This window comes from Typopeltis vanoorti, chromosome 10 (genome assembly GCF_054136105.1).
Source record: "Typopeltis vanoorti isolate ZY-2024b chromosome 10, IOZ_Tvanoo_1.0, whole genome shotgun sequence".
Taxonomy (NCBI): Eukaryota; Metazoa; Arthropoda; class Arachnida; order Uropygi; family Thelyphonidae; genus Typopeltis; species Typopeltis vanoorti.
The window spans coordinates 21,830,878-21,849,233 of record NC_143558.1 but is presented as its reverse complement, the minus strand read 5'-3'; the positions used below and the strand labels follow the sequence as shown (position 1 = coordinate 21,849,233).

At 34.9% G+C, this 18,356-nt stretch overlaps 1 protein-coding gene across 1 annotated transcript in view; it reads left to right on the top strand.

Moving 5' to 3' along the window:
* The window catches only part of LOC150102218 (uncharacterized), a 51,424-nt gene extending 48,845 nt beyond the window's left edge, over nucleotides 1-2,579 (top strand). Inside the window, exon 2 of the mRNA XM_090399140.1 lies at nucleotides 1,771-2,579. Within this exon, the coding sequence (XP_090255266.1) occupies nucleotides 1,771-2,065 (295 nt within the window). The 3' untranslated portion in view covers nucleotides 2,066-2,579. The remainder of the gene's footprint in view (nucleotides 1-1,770) is intronic.
* The last annotated feature ends 15,777 nt before the right edge of the window (nucleotides 2,580-18,356 follow it).

Below are 18,356 nucleotides of genomic sequence, written 5' to 3'. Positions count from 1 at the left end.
TATGATAATACTACTTGAAAAGATACACCATTACTAACTTCTGCTAGCTAAATATCTCGCCCGTCTTTTGAAAGATAATATAAAAAAAAATCAGATTCCTTCATAAAGAATTCTATGTATTTCACTGAAAAATTAAAAGGCGTCTTCATTTTAAAAACAGACATCCTGCAAGCTTAGACGTGGTTACGTTATTCACCAATGTAGCTGTTGAAGAAGTTATCAAGATCATAGATCTTGATAACTTCTAATATCAAATCCAAAGCCATTGGTTTGGTGGAGATACGTAGATGATGTTTTCATAATTTGAAAAGGCACAGAAACTACTTTATTTGAATTCTTTACAAAAATAAATTCCTTCCGCCAAAAAATAAAGTTCACGTTACAGCTTGAAAAGAATAACCAATTGCCTTTTCTAGATACACTAATAAAGAAACAAGAGAATGGACAAATCCAGCTCACAATCTATCGAAAACCAACAGACACTGGACGTTACTTGCAATTCAAATCTTCTCACCATATTGTGCAAAAACTCAGCATAATACTTATGCTTAAGAATAGGGCGACCAATATTATCTCAGAAGAAAAAGATCTCCTTGATGAACTCACTCTCATATCTCAAGTACTAGTAAACAACGGTTACCCAAGAAATATAATCAAAAAGATTCTTCATAGAAACCCTCCACATCAACAACCACCTGTCACGCAATAGACATCGTCCATCGTCATTCCTTATGCAGGCTCAGTGTCAACAAAAATAGCCAAACTCGTGAGGTCTTTCAACGTCAGAGTTGCTCTCAAACCTGTCAAAACAATACGCCACATTTTAAGATCTCCTAAGGACATTAATGTCTTCTTCAAACCCGCTGTGTATACAACATCCCATGTTCCTGTGGATTAAATTACATAGGCCAAACATCAAGAAGCCTGGAAATTCGAAAAAAAGAACACACAGAGGACGTGAACAACATTAACAGAAAGACACTTCAGGATTAGCCCATCGCTTATCGATCTGTAACCACCATCGATTGGGATAACAGCTCCATGCCTCATATAGAAGAAGATTTTCGATGTAGAAACTTCAAAGAAGCCGCAGTTGTACTCTACTCTGGAGAAAATCTAAGCAGAACTCAAGGAATGATTCTTAAAGACATCTGGAAGAGCCTAATAAATGCACTCAGCTTACCAGAATTTCATTTCTCTAAAAACTAAACAACGCGCTCAATAAACAATGACTGAGATACCACGTTCCATGCTTATGATGTAACGCGCTGTTTTAATTTATACGATTATGTTACTCCATTCTTCTTTTTTACTAGCAATTACCATCCTCAAAGTTTAGGAAATTCTTATACTCAATTGCGTTAAACAGAGGGTATTATAAATAATTTAACTTAACTAATTATCATTTGTAGCTCAATAGTTTTTAAGTTAACAAACGAGCAACTACATGTAAAAACTACCTTGTTCAAATATTTTTACATTTTCTACTGTGACACACGTGTGAATGTTTAATTATGGAAACTCCACAGGTCTCGCTAGACAAGAAAGCATGCCATATTTTGGCGTAACCGCTATCTGTTATAGAATAATAATTATTTGTTCATTAAATTCGCTTACTTGACTAAGGCATGAGTTGGCATTACTAACAACAACAACAGCAAGTCTGTAATGCAACATATTGCTTACCTCTGTGAAATTTGTAATCCTTATTTTAATGAATAAGTTTTTAATATTAGAACGATCAAAAATAATCTTCGTATTTCTTTACAGCGATCCTACGATGTGTGGCCAGAGGACAAGTCCGCAACATCATCACCATCCTCCTCCTCCTTCTACTCCACAGTCTCTCCAGAGGTCTTCACCATCCTTATTTGGTCACTTTGGAGATGATCTCTCCCGAGAACTACCAATGGGTTATGGGCAGAAACCACTAGATGATAGTCTTTCTGTGATGACCATGGTTAAAGCCGAACCTGGCATTTATTCCACAGGAGTATTGTACTCCACGTGTTCCCCAACCTTTGATCCGACATCTATACACCATACTACTGTGAGCCGTTCATAGTGAAATGTTAAAAAAAAAAATAAATAACTCGACCAAAGCAAAGAAGAAGCTGAGATAGTAAACTGTTGAAAAAAGAGATTGTTCACCGAAAGGACAAGTTGAAGTAAGACTGAGAAGTGATTTTAATGTTTGTATATAAAAGTTGTAGACGAAGGCTTCTTGCCAATAAGTTCATGGACTGATTCGTTACCAGATAATGTTTTTTTTTATGCAAAGTCGACCACTGATTGTTCTTTTATTGTATACCTTTTTTCCTCATCTTTAGCTGTGGATAAAGAAGATACAGATTACGCCAATACTCTATTGTTTTCCCTGTGCCCCCATCAGATGTCCAGTCCAGTTTCATAGCTCCAAGTGTTGACACTTATTCCTGCAAAGGATGCGAGATCGTCAATGTTTTGTTTCTTTTGACAATAATTCTCACTAAAAGGTGACTTCTGTGTGTACAGGTGTAGGTAAAGCTACGTTGTCATCTATATTTCCTTTCACAATAAAATACGCTGCGAAATCATAATTCTGTCGTTTGATGTCTGGTGGTGGTGATGTTTAAGAGTTAACTATGGAAACGGTTGTCATAGCAAATGCAAATTTGCTATACTTCAATAAACGTTTTTGTTTTATTATCATTTTAATCTTTCAACTCTGCTGTGAGATGTGGGTGTATAGGTTTTTCTCAAATGTTCTACCGCCAATTCTGATTTTTTAAAAAAAGTCATATACTGTAAATGCTTTCCTACAGAAATAGTCTGTATTTCAAGACATGTAGCACAGCATCTGAGCCATTCCAAAATACATTCCAGAAGTCCGGGGGGGGGGGATTCCGCATTGTCATACAACCATCCACGATCCTTTGACGAAGAGCCTGTTCATTAGGCACCAGCACTGCATAAACATTTGCATTTATGCCCAACACCGGATGACATGTAGATAATGTTTATTTCCATAGCACCGTGCCTGAAACATAATTGTCCATACCCAGAGTTTGGCTAAACACTTTAGAAATCTTGTATCAGTCCCTTGGACTGATACAGAATTTCTAAAACTTCATCCGTAGCAGTTATGAAAGTTATTAGGAAATGCATGATCTCTTCTACTAAATAATAAGTTAAAAAATTAAGATTTTTTTCTGTCAACAGAACATTTGGCAATACCAAAGAAAATGCATCCCATAAAATATGAACCATGGAATGCAGAGGTGGACTACAAGCGAAAAAAATTGCTGGTGAAAAATAAAAAGAATAGTTGCTTTACAAAAAATATAATTACATTCCCTGGATTATAATTAAGGATCATCAATTATATAAATGACACTTAATTATTGTTTGCCTTAGGTACCTAAATTAGCGACAGTCTGAAAGCTGTGTTACGACGAAGTGACAAAGACAAATGGCGCTGTTATTCAATCCATAGATCGATGCAACTACTTTCAAAGACCTCAGAAATTTTTAAAAAGTTTCAAGATTATAGAATGACATTTCTACTTCGCGAGTCTATATATATATATAAGGCTGGTCTCATACGAAGATGGATGCATTTTTCTCCCAGAAACTCGAGATTTTCATTCCACCATACAAGGAAACTGGTCAGAAGAGCAAGTGCAAACAACAGACCAAGGTAGCCTTGGTTGCTTCGGATAATCCCAAATACCACCACGAACAACAGCGTTGACAACTTAATATTCAGGTGAAGAGTTAGATTTATGCTCCTTCAAAAACTTTATCTCTCGCAATTAGATAAAAGGCTTCCAATGGTCAGGAGGAATATCGCTTTTGGATTGGTCATCAATAACAGAATCTGGAAAGTCTTTTGTCCGAACGCACCTTTTGATAAGGGTTTAACCGTGCATGCGAAGTTGCGATGTTTATCCAACCATATTCATTCTTCTATTGAAATATTCTCGCCTACAAAGCTATTCAAGAGATTACTGACTACCATTATCTAATTCTGTGTGGTTACTGTAACTGTATCTTTGATAATTAGAGAAGGGCATGTTAGTAATTTTAGTTTATTCTCCTGTAGTTGACTAACATCTGTTCATACTACGTCAATAAAATCTGCATAGAGAAAGTAGAGAATTAACAATGAAAACAAAAACAAAAGAAAGGCAATTAAAGAGAAAAAAAATACAAGTTATAGGTGCACAACATCAATTATTATAATCTATTTTTTTTTTGTTTTCTGTCAGTACTCATAAATTCTGCTAAGGTCGGATGAATTCTATTCACATTTGACATTAAAAATCTTTACGAAAAGATGTCTAGTAAATCTCGGTTTTTTATTAAATTTAAATTACAAGAAATATCATACAATAAAAAAAGTATATTCCAAAAACAGTCAACTATGAACAGATTTCTTCTTCTCATACCATTCTTATTTGAGGTCGATGCGTATTCTGGACACACACGCTTCTCTGTTTTCTAAACCCTAAATTAAGATGCATTTCTTATTCCCATCTATTTTCTGATGTCCTTTTACTTCCATTATCCTTAATCCTCTTTCATTATTAATTACATGTAGTTAAGATAAGCTAACTTATGTTTCATAACCTTTTTATACTTTTTTTTTCGATATTTCAAGGTTTTACCTGCAGAAAACTTTGGTGTTTCATCTCGCAAAAATAGGCAAATCGACTAGAAGGACACACGCAATTAACAGCCATAACACGACTGTCTCAAAGCCTTCTTCAAACAACGTAAATAACCTGAACTGTCTGAATATATGATAAATCAAAACAGATGGGAAAAAAAAAGAAAAAAGAAAGAAAGAAAGAGGCATTGAATCATCACAAGCCAAATAAAGAGACTATTAAAGGTTGTGATCGAGAGCAGAGTCTAGGGACTCCTTGGAGTTGCCCGTAACACTTTCTTCCAACCTATTATCATAAGTTGGAAGAAAGTTCTTTATCGAAAGAGATCAGCTCTTTCATTTTGAAATTCAGATAATGCTCTCCTAACTTTCTGATGATAAACATCTGAAAAGATTGCAAACCTGTCATGCATTAGTTCATGGGTAAGCTAAGGATAATTGGAAAACCATTGCAAGCTTCTTCACATCTCTACCGAGCAGTCTCACGGCCGGTGACGAACATCGGCAACCATGTAAACACCTCATAAACATTTATGCCACATTGGAATTCAAACTCACATCTCGTTGGTTGGAAAACGGACACGCTATCCACTCATTCCACCAGGCCGAATGATCAACCAACCTACGTGTTTGTCTTTTTATAGTGTTTCAATGTTTTTGCTTCAAATACTCGTTCATTTCCCATTCTATTTTAAATGACCACACCATCTTTATAAAACAACAGGGAAATTAGTCGAAGACCATGATAGGAGTAAAATTCCCAGCATGGTCTTTGATTGATTCCCCTCTTGTTTCATATAAACTTATTGAACTGGTTTTTCCTAATACTGCTTTACTTATCCTATCGCCTTTTTTTTTTCATATTAAATTTGCTCACAGTTCCCAACAATTTGTGCCTAAATAAATAAAAATGTGTAACCCGCTTTGTAAGTTCGCTAATAAGAATGTACTTCTTTTCGATTTTTGACAATTACTAAATTACGAAATTATTTAATTTCGTGAAGCACTCTTGAAAATTTACAGCAGCTTCTTTGAAAGGATACTATCGTCCACATAAAGTAAAGAACTTACCGCAATATACCCATCCTATTGAAGAAGATCTAATACCAATTCCCTACCGCTCATCTGATTTAACACCAAACTATCTATCCTTCATTCCTAATTGTAATTTCAATATAAGCTACGTATCGCCCTATCGAAGGTTCTGTTTACATCAAATCGATTTAATGTTTTAAACAATTCTCTTGGTATCTTAGCATATGAATTTCCCAGATCTACAGAACTTAAATATACATCTTTGTTATATCGCCATGATTTCTAAACAACCTGTTGTCAAGTAACAATCTGAACTTGACAACCACTATTTGTTCTGAACCAAGTTTGTTCTTTCCTAAATGTCTCTTCTCAAGTACGCTTGCATGAACATTACTGGAATAACTAGAAGGGAAATTCTTCTATAATTCTTAAATTCAGTTTTATTTCCCTTTTATATTTTACAGATAGATACTAGGTGAGTCTACTGCAATCAAATCATCCATTAGATCTTCCCTAATAACTCCTGTTTTGTTTTCAATGATACTTCTTACGTTGATCTTCAATTCCATTTTCGCTGCTCGTCATATAAAACAGTCTTGTATAATTAGATTCTGAGCTTATTACGGAAGAGAGATTTTGTAAAATACATACCATGTAGGCAATTCGAACATGAAATCACCGACTACTCCACAGAAAGCAGGTAAAAATACAAATTCTTCTGACGCTAAATATATATTAATTATTGTTTATATTATATTATAGTTATATTAATTATTGTTTGAAGTATAAATTAAGTGTTTTTCAACGAGAAATTATGGTTAAATGTATCATTAATTATGGTTAAATGTATTTACATTTATTGATTGTTAGCAATTACGGTGTGAAATAAATACATTAAAAACAAATAAAAAAAATACGGATAAATAATAACCTTCGCACTATGCAGTAAGAAAGATTTAAACAGAAAAAGAATATATATCCTCATTTTTAATTAATATAGACAAAGAAACAAAGGAAGAGTTTACTTAGACACAGTGACGTAATCCTTGTCTATTTAAATAATAAAACTATATTGTTTATAAACTGAAAAGACACAGAGCGCTACATAAATATAGCGATTATAGTGTGAATTAATGTATCAGCAGATTTTTGAATAAAAACTGAAAAAAACACAGAGCGTCATTAAAGTAATTATACTGTAAATTAACGTTTCAGCAGATTTTTGAATAAATGCTGACATATAAGTTAATTTCAGCCAGTTAATGAATTTTTATACAATTTAGGCTTAGATTCAAATCTTCTGCACTTTTTGTATCTTTTTTGGCCTCTTATTTTCAATTAATTACTGGACAGTGCACTTTCTGTTCGATTTCGATGTTGTTATATAACAACATCGAAATCGCTATAGCCTAAATAAATATAATTTGTCTCCATATTACTCCGAACTCTCTAAAATCGAGTAAGTCATGTTTCCCAACCCTTTATCCACCTGCAGGAATAGCGCTGTTCACATCCTATCCCACTAATCAGTGTATTTGCCTCTTATCTTTCAATCGTTGCCATCAATGCCGGTCTATCGAAGCGATCTTCGCTAGCCATTGTACGTATAGGCCAAAGGTCTGGTAGATTTAATAATCGTTGTGTCCGTAACGAGTCTCGGGGGATGGAAAACTCGAGTGTGTCGCAGAGGAGGCGCGTTGGTACGAACCAGGTGGAGAAGGAGAGCGAGAGATGAGGGAGGGAGGGGGGGGGAAGGGGGAAGGAGGCAGAAGATCGCCATGCGTCGTGCGGTTCGTCTGTTAGTGCTTCATGTAGCGTGGTAAAGGCTGATGATTCCAGCCGTATGCACCGCCTGTAAGTAATACACGACGGGGCGTCATTATCCGCCTGCTTTTGCCATTAATAATCATTATTATTCATAACAGCAGGTACAGTGTGGACCATGAGTGGGGATGGAACATCCACGTCACGGAGACGGACGATATCCCCCCCCCCCATTTTTTTCATTATTATTATTATTCCGTCAAGGGAAATGGAACAGATCGGATAGACAGACAAACAGACGGACACCAGCGAGTTCACTGCGCGCATGCACGCCAGCCGCAACCAATCAGACAAAAGCAACCTTGCGGAGAAGATGATAAGCTTGGCATCGTCAATCTAGGAGTTCCTTGGGGACGCTATTCGACACCCCGTTTGATGCTAACGAACCAATTTAGGGACATAAATTACCAGGAGAAAATTGGCGGCGGCTGTCGCCATCGTTTGGCATACACACAATGATCACCGGGTGGGAGATTCTTTGGTCGTCACCTACAGACAGCGAATTTTCTTGTCATCCTAAAGTTGGAGTTGGAGAGAGCGCTGCTTTCTTCCTCTGTCTTGTTCTGTTTAAACCAATTTCGTCCTTATTTGTCTAACCACTGTTTTGAATTTCTCTTCTGGATGAACTCTTTCTTAGCGCTTGACAATCTCGGAGTTCGTGGAGAACGAGAGAGAGAGAGAGGGGTGGGAGTCACTTTACTGATTGAGCCTTTTCGGGATCGCAATTTTGATCGGGTACTCTTTTTGGTGTTCTGATGGCATACTGGAAACATTAAAATTACGAACAATCTTTTTTTTAAAAGAAAAGAATTATTGGAAAGGAAGTGTGTTTGGACTATCGTAGCTACTGTAACACTACTTTGAATACCTCATCGACGTCTTCGCATATTTGCCTAACCTGGAAATTACTACTTTGTAAAATAATAAACCCGATTATTCTGTTATTATTATTATTAACTGTCACAATATTGTCGTGTCGCGTGTTAACTTATATCCTCACTGTCAGAATAATTAGCACTACATTCCTCACTCCTACATGCGTTCTTCTAATGACTCCTTTCAGCAGTGGCGCACCAGATGGGGGGGGCCAAGGGGGCTCTGGCCCCCCAAAAAAGAAAAAGAAAAAAAAAAACACTAGAAAATTTTCCAAAAATCTTTTCCTAATTAAAATTAATTTTTTATTTATTATTTATTTCCGCTGTGTCGTGTCTTCTATTTCTATACTACTTATGAATTAGCAGTCGCATAAGGTGGGAATACCCTATAGCTCTGGAATCACGCCCGCTGCGAACGCAAGGCGAACGAAGTAGTGTCCCCCCCCCCCCCCCCCAAGATTAAATCATGAGTGCGCCACTGCCTTTCAGTATATCCCCAGCTTGAATACAGCTTTATTGTTGCGTGTAAGAATAATTTGGCGTCGTTTACAATCGTCTTGACAACACAGTTGAAAATTTTATCATAAAAAAGTCCCTAAACGAAAATAAACTCTGAAGCAAAACTGAAATAACCCAAAACATATTAGTACCGAATCCTAAGTTATTTCTTTTGCATTAGATTGAACTGAGAAAATGCATGTTTCAGGATTTCCATCGCTCGATATGAGTCCACCAACCTGCTGAGTGTGGTTTTATAGGGCTTTCTTAATGACCTTTTACCACCCACGGGACTAATATGCCACAGGTTTGCAACCTTTCTTAGGGTGAGATTCAAATGGCATCGCTTCAAAACGTTTTGTTAAATGGCATTTAAAAAAAATTGATGGTAAAAGTAAAGCTCTCATAATTTGATCGATATAGATGATGAATAACAGTGGAGATAGTACGTATTTTACATCGAACTATCTCCCAATACTTCCTTGAATTCGAATCTCAACTTAAATACACGATTATTATTATTACTATTGATAGAACTAATTCTCAATATCCACGTTTCTAAGTAAATGTATTGCTCTGAAAAAATCACAATAGAGCGAGGTATTTACTTCATTTCATTGATTACATAAGGATCGATGGATTCATTGTACAACAAGCCCTCCCTCTGCCGACCGACAATTGTTTATTCTTAAAAAAAACATTCTCAGTCCGGGAGTACGTTCTTCAATCCCCAGCTGTATTTATTTTCCTTTTGTAAGGTTATATTTACGTTTTCAAAGTTTATTTTAAATGTATTCCATTATTTATATTTTCTTTGCTTAAGCTTTATCCGTGTTTTTTGGCGTTTCTGTGAACCTTCGCAGGGTGGGTCGTTCCCTGGACAAAAGCCCGCATTGCAAACATCCATAAATCATTTTTGATCCTTTCCCAGTGACAAGCAAATCGTTGGTCCTTTTTGTAAAGATGGCGCTTCTTGTAGAAGTTTCAAACAGTTTTGAAAGAATTTTTTTTTTTTTTTTTTTTTTAGTATTTCAGAGTTCGCTTTTTTTCTCTGAAATGTGTAGATAATAACTTCAAAAGAAAAAAAAAGTAACATTCGAGATTTTGCCAAAAAAAAAAAAAAAAAAAGAAGAATTCTAAATATTGAAGCATTTTGTAACAAATGAACAATAAAGTGTTAGATCTATCACAAATAAACCAAGTTTTAACTCATAACTGTTTAAAATATCTCCTATTCTTTCACTAGAAGAATTCAAACTCATATTCGCGTATGATAAATCTAAGTTATTTCGATCGTCTGCTAGAAAATTGCAGCACATAAAATCGGTATTTTCAATTTATCCGATGGACTATTTTTCATTGTAATTTGTGCAGTTATAAAAGTGATATTTCCGAATTTTTGAAAGAAAAACTTTTTATTATTTCCATCTGTCGTGTACCATCTCATTTTTGAAGCACTGGACCAACTAATAGGTTGTTATCTATTCAAACAAATTATGCAATACTATAAGTATCAGGTTTTAGTGGAAATATGCATCTATAGACCGCTAGTGTTGAACAGATTTTAAGAATATTTGAATACTGGTCTCCACGAAATATTGCCTCTAAAAAAATTTATATTTCACAAAAAAGCATGCATTATTCTAAAGTAAATAAGAAAACTATACAAAATATCATGGAAAATAAATGAAGCAGAGGTGAAAATATAGAAAAAAATCGACATGAACATGAAAATGTAGTTGTTATTTTAACCATTAAATATTTGTTTTGAAAAAAAATGTAATAGTGAATTCTTTTCAAAACAAAACGTTTTTTTTTTAAATAATTCATTTAAATTGAACATGATTCATGAACTTTACTGCTATTATGGAGTCCTCTGCATCTCAATCGACAGTGATAATGATGAATAACATTGGAGATAGTACGGACTTATCTGACAACTTATTTTACATCGAACTATCTCCCAATACTTATTTGCTTTAGCAGTAATTCCAAACTCAACTACTCTTTTACTGATTTTTATGAGGTTCTTGTGTCAAACGAGAATAAAATATACTTATAGAGATTGTTAGGGTTAGCAAAATAATGCCATTGTTTTCATAAAGAATCAAAACATGTTGATTAAAATGTTGACTATTTTCACCTGTTTTTGCTCGCTCCAACGTCTTAATTTTGTCCGTAACATGACCGACTGGCGAAGTGCAATTAATACTTTCGATTCGATGCATCGTTTCACTTCTAATGCGTTCCAAGAGGATATACAAAAATGACTAGGTTCCCCTCACTTCAGAAACTTAGGTTTGACATCCCCTAAAAGAGGGGGATCCGACCAAAGAGGAACAGACAAATTAACATATAATAATTTGCTTGTTTCGTAGACTTAGCCTCAACCCTAATACCAAATGAACGAAAACCAACCGGTTACTCTGGTTCGTAGGGTATCTTTCCTCTATTTGAGACTGGCCAACTCGGTTATGACTAAAAAGTGTTCATGCTGATACCTCTTTTAATTTTCAACACCTGAACACAGATCATCAAAAACATCTTACTCCTTTACATTAACTCCTCACCTCAACACGACATTCCAATTAAATAGCGGTTTGTCAAGCCACTTCAGGCCTCCAGTAAGAAGAGGAGGAAGACGAAATTCACCTCCTACTTAATGGCAATTAAAAACAGCTATGCTCACGGCGAAATATGAACTCGCAGCCTGTTCTATTGGAGAATGGACAAGCTAACTATTCGGCCAACCAAGCCGTAGAGAGAAATTATTACTGATTTGTAAGGTATATATTTTTTATCATTTTGCCAAATTTCACCACTGACTGCAATATTATAAATCTAATCTTCAAGCTTGCATAACAAAACTTCCAGTGTGGAATTCTGTCAAATGCCTTTGTAAAATCTAGAAACATCGTCGTATATCCATTTCCTTTATTGCTAAAGTAGGGTTTACTTTTAACAAACTCAGACTGCCCTCTGTAGGGAATCCTAGAACTGTCTACCTACCTTTAGATACGGATTTTAATCAGGCTTTTTAATATCTTAATAATCACTCCAGAAATATTGACTGGTTTGTCATTAGTTGCTTGCTTCTTTCCTAGTTCCACATATGTCTCTTATAAATTCCTTATTTAGTTATTTATTTGTGACTCCTATTCATGAAAGATTATAAACTTATAGTACGTTAGTACCCTGGAAGTTTTTTTTTTTTAACTTATTATTTGAAGCCATTAACCATTAATTATTTGAAAACCACTAAAACTTCCATGCTGGCAGGGCAGGCGTCACCATTTAGGCAAACTAAGGCAACCGCCTAGGGCGCAAGCCATGAAGAGGCGCAAAACTTCAAGCTATGCTTTATTCATACTTTACTAAAATATCAAAATTAAATAGTGATATATGATTTAGGTATCGATTCTTTCTTTCCTTATCACACATCACACTATTTTACTATTTAACTCCTGTTCTTTTTTTTTACTTAATATTTTTAATATTTAATATTTTAAAACGTTAATATTTCAAAATATTAAATTTCGGTATTTTATAACTTTTTTTTTTTGTAAATGAATTATAACAGAGAATTTTCAAAGTAATTAAAAAATAAAATAAAAAAGCTCTATTAATTTATCTATTAATTTAACCTGAAAGACAATTTTATTTTGTTTAATGTCAATTAAAAACATTTTAGTTTATGTGGGGATTTAGTGGGGATTTTCCAAACAAAGTGGGGATTTTCGGGAAAGAAGCCCTGCGACCCGAACTTTGCCGAGTCGTGTGACGTCATGGCACAGCGATACTAGGTCTACTCTATTTGGCGCCTGGAACAAAAACAAAATAAATAAAAAATATCTTTTGTTTCAAATATCTTTGAAAAATAATCTGTTCAGAATATTTGTGAAAGACGAACATGTAACGTGTTTCAATATCTCCATAAGTTGTTCCAAGTATCGAGCGATTGACTCAGGTGAGTTCATTTTATTTTCAATAATCAATTATTAAAAATTAATTTGTTAAAAATAATTAAAAAAACATTTATTAATTTTTCGAGTTAATTTTAGTGTCCAAAACGAATTAACGATAAATTAATTAATAATAAGGGGTAATTAATAATAAGCCTGTGACTTTTTTAAAAATACTTTTATTTAAAAGTGATTTAAAAAAACCACACTATACTTTGACGAATTCAAAAACTTCTACAAATGGTTACAACATTGATGCGCTAAGCATCATGGGAACTACATCGAAGGAAACAGTATACAATGGCAGGTAAATCATGTTGCTCTGAGATTAAAAATACAATCCGAAAAGCTTTTGATTAGATATAGTATTAATGCATTTTACACAGGATATTAAATGTATCATACGAATACGAATATTATAATTGTGCAAACGAGGCAACGTATTTGCAGATTCTTTAATCGCGCTATTTTAATTCATTGAATTTTATTCCATTACATTATAATTTACTATTTATTCCATCCTACTACTTTATTTATACTGCAAAGCGTGTAATGAAATATATGTTATTATTGACATGTGAATTATATTCATTCGTATTTTATTTTTCATACTTCAATCATTCTTTAATATTTCTTAAACAAAATCGTTTGGTTTTTACATTGCATAATCAGTCTAGAATAGAAACGGGAACAGTAAATAAACATGAGGTGTCTGCGTTTGTTCAAACAGATCTTTATTATTAATAATAAGCAATTATTATAATTATTAATAAACGGACTATAGTATATTTGTGCCCGCAAATTTTAATATTAAAAATAGCCATATAGTTTTCGACGTATATGGCCATTTTTAATATATGTTTTATGTCTACATTTTCCTAAAAAGTTATTTTAATTGAGAAAATAAACACCGAAGTTTCTAAAATATATATAGACTAAATAGAGTCGAACAACTTATTTTTATTCATGATTTGATTTCTTTTTCTTCTTACTATTATTTTGTGCATATTTTATCAATTCGATTTATGGTAATTTTGACAATATGAATCCTCAAATAACAAAAGAGTAAAATGGCCATTTATGTGAATTCTGCTAATACGTGCGGCGCACGTAAGCGGGAGTGGTGGTGGTGGGGGGGGGTTGTCACATGCCGCGTATATGCCAGTTGTTCATATGATTTTCCTTTCGGATATACAATAAAAAATGCAATAAATGAATCAACATTACAGTTCAGCATCACTTTTAGTTATTCTTCAGCTGACGTGTATTGTCGTCGTCAATCCAGAACAGGGTACCAGTTGGATTCCACTCCTCTATGAATTTCGCGACAGTTCTTGTTTCTTTGTAGTAATCAAGTTCCAGTGAAAGTCTGCTTTGTAGTTTCCGACGTAGGCTACATGAGGGTTTGTGCCGATTCGGTGATGGTTATTTCTTGTGTGTTTTAGGTAGAAGCTGTAGATGACGGCCTTAGCGTAGATGAAGAGGATATTGCATATTCTGTGTCTGTTTTCTTCTGTATGGACCAAATTCCAGTAGTCTTCTTGGCTGTGTGTGTGTAGTTACAAGTGCTAGAGGCAGTATTCGGGACATAGGCGATCATCGCTTTGTTTGCGGGACAGGTCGTGTGTGCTCCAAGATACCTGAAACTTCACAGAATAGACACAGATCCGATCCTCGAAACTGAAATTTGTAGAGCTTAGAAGGAGTTGGCAAGATGTTACGCCATAGTCTCCACTATATATATGTCGGAATCTGGTTTGGCACACTTCGATTTATATGGAAGATCCCACTGAAAACTGAAGTGTCATGTGCAGCCTTGTAGATGAGAGGGTTAAGGATGAATATACGAAGGGCGAAGTTGGAGGCACTGACATGAGGAAGTGGCATTTTTTTTTTGTGGTTGGAGGGAAGAATTGGAAGTGAGGTTTCAGACGATACAAGATGAAATATCGGCTCTGAGCTGTTTCTAGAAGGAATACGGATTTCCTGAGGTGTAGAGATATCTGGACAGGCTTTTATAATGGAGGCTTGCAACTGTTGATATTGCTTTTCAGTTTTTGGGTTTTTCAGTGGTGGACGTGTGAATGTTTTCCACTTTAGGGTCTGGGTCAGGAGGTCCTCTATGATTCTTATTCCTGCCCAGTTCCATGTAGGGAAAAGAAAGGGCTGGCCAGTTGTGAGACTTGTTATGTTTCTGTTCGAAAATAGTGGTTCTGTAAGTTCAGCCGACTCTGTTGATCCTGTCAGTGTGTGATAAAGTTCTGCGTTTTTCCACCGCTGCAGAACATCTTTGTAAAAATGAGGTAGTTTATGAGGAGATGGTGCAGGACTGCTCATTCGGTGGATCGTGGAAAGTGTAAGTCCTCTGGTGGATGATTTCGTGATGTAATTGAAAGTGGTTACATAAGTATGATTGCACTGAAGTGTCTTTAATAGGAAGATTATCCTGAAGGATCTAATTTTGTTGTCAAGGGAAATCAGGCCTTGACCTCCCTTACTGAGTGGCTTGCAGAGTTCAGAGTATGTTGTCCAGTTAGTATTGTTCCAGAGGAAACGTTTGATTGCTTTTTGAATGTGATGGAGAAATTCTTCAGGGGGTGTGAGTACTTTGAGGGTATGCCATAACACACTCGCAGCCATCTGGTAAACTATTAGTACTCTTCCTCTAAGTGAAGACATGGAACGAACGCTGTTCCATTTACCTAGCACCTGTTTAAAACGGTTGTGCAGCTGTGTCCAGTTCAGTGTGTTATATGTATATTTTGGTGTTGCCAAAGTGCACACCTGAGTATCTTTGTCCTTCGCTTGACCAGGTTCATTCGATTGAAGAATCATTTCTAGCCTTCCATCTGCCTGACGACAAACCGGTGGTTTTTTGCAGAATTTAATTTGGCCCCTGAGGCTTGTGGATATAGTCTGTGTGCTTCCTCGGTTACTGTCATTTCTTCTTCATTTCGAATTATTACAGTGACGTCATCGGCATATGCTGGTAGGGTTATTTTTTGATGTGGCTCTATTATGCTGGTTCGTTTGGAGATGATGGTGTCGTGTACTCTTTTTAAGAAGGATTCTATGACCAGTGTGTATAATTGTCCAGAAAGAGGACATCCTTGCTTGATCCCTCGAGAGTATGACAAAGTGCGAGTGAGCCTGTTGCTGATTTTTAAACAGAAGAGTGCATCTCTGTATAGCAATTGCACTGTTTCAATGATGAGAGAACCATAGCCAAATAAATACCTTTAGGACTTCATGAAGGTACTTCTACCCTGTCGAAAGCCTTCTCCTGATCAAGGCTGACGAGTGCTAAGTTTTCATGTTGGCTGTTTGCGATGTGGATGAGATCTCTTATTAAATGGAGGTTTTCATGTATTGATCTTCCTGGGACAGAGTACGTTTGATGTTGGCCAATAACTTCAGGCAGTGTTGGCTTTATTCGGTTTGCCATAACTTTGGAAATGATTTTGCAATCAGTATTAATTAGAGAGCTTTGTTCCCAAAGTGAAATTCCTAATTAATTACTTATCTTGTGAAACGTTCAAAAATAAACTGTAATTAGGAATATCATGTCGGTAACAACTGACTAGATAGCGTGTCCTCTCCCACCAATGAGCTGTGGATTCGAAACTCGCAAGGGACAAGGATGTTTGTAATTGTTTTTAGTTAACAGATGAATGTCGTCGTCTGATGTGAGACCACAGCACTGCTTACTGGAGGCCTGAAGTGGCTTGAGTGGTTTCCTTGTTTGGTCATGGAATGTGAGCAGGATTTCCGATCCAGGTTAAAATGAATAACATTACAGCGAAATTGAACTGAAATTAGGAAACTCACCGATCAATAAATATATTACTTTCATTGTAAAAGAATAAAAATATCGTGAAAATCTATCAATGCAATATTTCAATTTTTTAGCGAATTTTTTCCGCGATGAAAATTGTCAGTGAACCATTTGAAATTCATAAGCTCTGTCGTCAGCTAGACATTACAACAGATATTTAATGTCCATTATTATTTTATATCAAATCATCAAAGGATGTTTATACTTTTAAAAATGATTAAAGGCTTATATGGTTTCAAAGCTCGCAGCATTCTTTGCAATACTTGAAACCCATATTTAAAGAGTCCACACATTCGCATTTATGTTATTTTCGTATGTTTTGTCTTCCTTGAAATATAGAAAAACTCTTTTTTTTTTTTTGATCCACAACAGAGAGAGAGAGAGAGAGAGAGAGAAAAATGGAAACTACCACAGCGTTTTTAACAAGTTCACTTCACAACAGTGGCAGTTCGTGGCTTGAAATAGTGGGGGTGCTGTAACTTTCGAAATATACATACACACTGTAAGTACAGTGTATACGTGTTTGGATGAAATATCAAAATTGTGGTAAAAACTAAAAAATAAATAAACATGAAAAAATATTGTTTATTATCATCATCATCATCATCATACGTATCAAGGATTTAGGCCTAGTATGGCCTGTTCCGGCCTTAGAAGTCATCGTTGAATCGTTTAAGAGGACGTCCTGGTTTTCTTTTTCCTAATGGCTTGTACTTTAAGGCTTGTTTTGGTAATCTTTCTGTTTTCATTCTTTGAACGTGTTCCATCCATTTATGTTTATATTTTTTAATTTTTTCAATTACTGGTTCTTGGTTTAATTCTTTCATAATATCTTCGTTTCTTTTGTGATCAAATAGAGTATACTTTGCAGTTTTTCTCATAAACTTCATTTCTGCTGTTGTTAATCTTTGTTTGTCTTTTTGTTTTATTGTCCAGATTTCGCTTCCATACATTAAGACCGGTAGGGCTAATGTATTGTATACTTTTAGCCTGGTTTGTTTTTGAACTGGGTTTGGTTTAAATATAGAGTTAATTACTCCTGTTATTTTTAAATATTTTGCAATTTTTATGTTTATATCTTTTTCATTTTCATAAGTGATCATACATCCTAGATAGTTAAATGAATTCACCTGTTCTAAGATCTTGTTATCTAATACTATTTTAGTTCTTGCTGGATCTTGTCCTTTAAAGGCCATAGTTTTTGATTTTTCCGTTGATATTATCATACCATAATCTTTGGATATCTCATTTAGATTTAAAATAGCTTTCTGTAAGTTATCTTCAGAATTTGTAATTATTATTTGGTCGTCTGCAAAGAGGAGAGTGTTTAAGTTAACTGTAGGTGAAAGTTTAATTCCATGATGTAAATTTTTACTCCATTTTATTATTATTTCATTTAAGTAGATATTAAAAAGAGTTGCTGAGAGGGGATATCCCTGTCGGACCCCTTGGTTTATCTCTCTTGTATATGATAGCTCATGATTTAATCTTATTTGTATTTGATTATTTTCATATATACTTGTGACAGCTTTTAGGATATTATTTGGTATTTGTCTTTCTTTTAATATGTTAAATAATATGTTTCTTTTAACTTTGTCAAATGCTTTTTCAAAGTCAATAAATGCAATATGTGTTTCTAAATTATATTCTCTTCTTTTCTCTATTATTAATTTTAG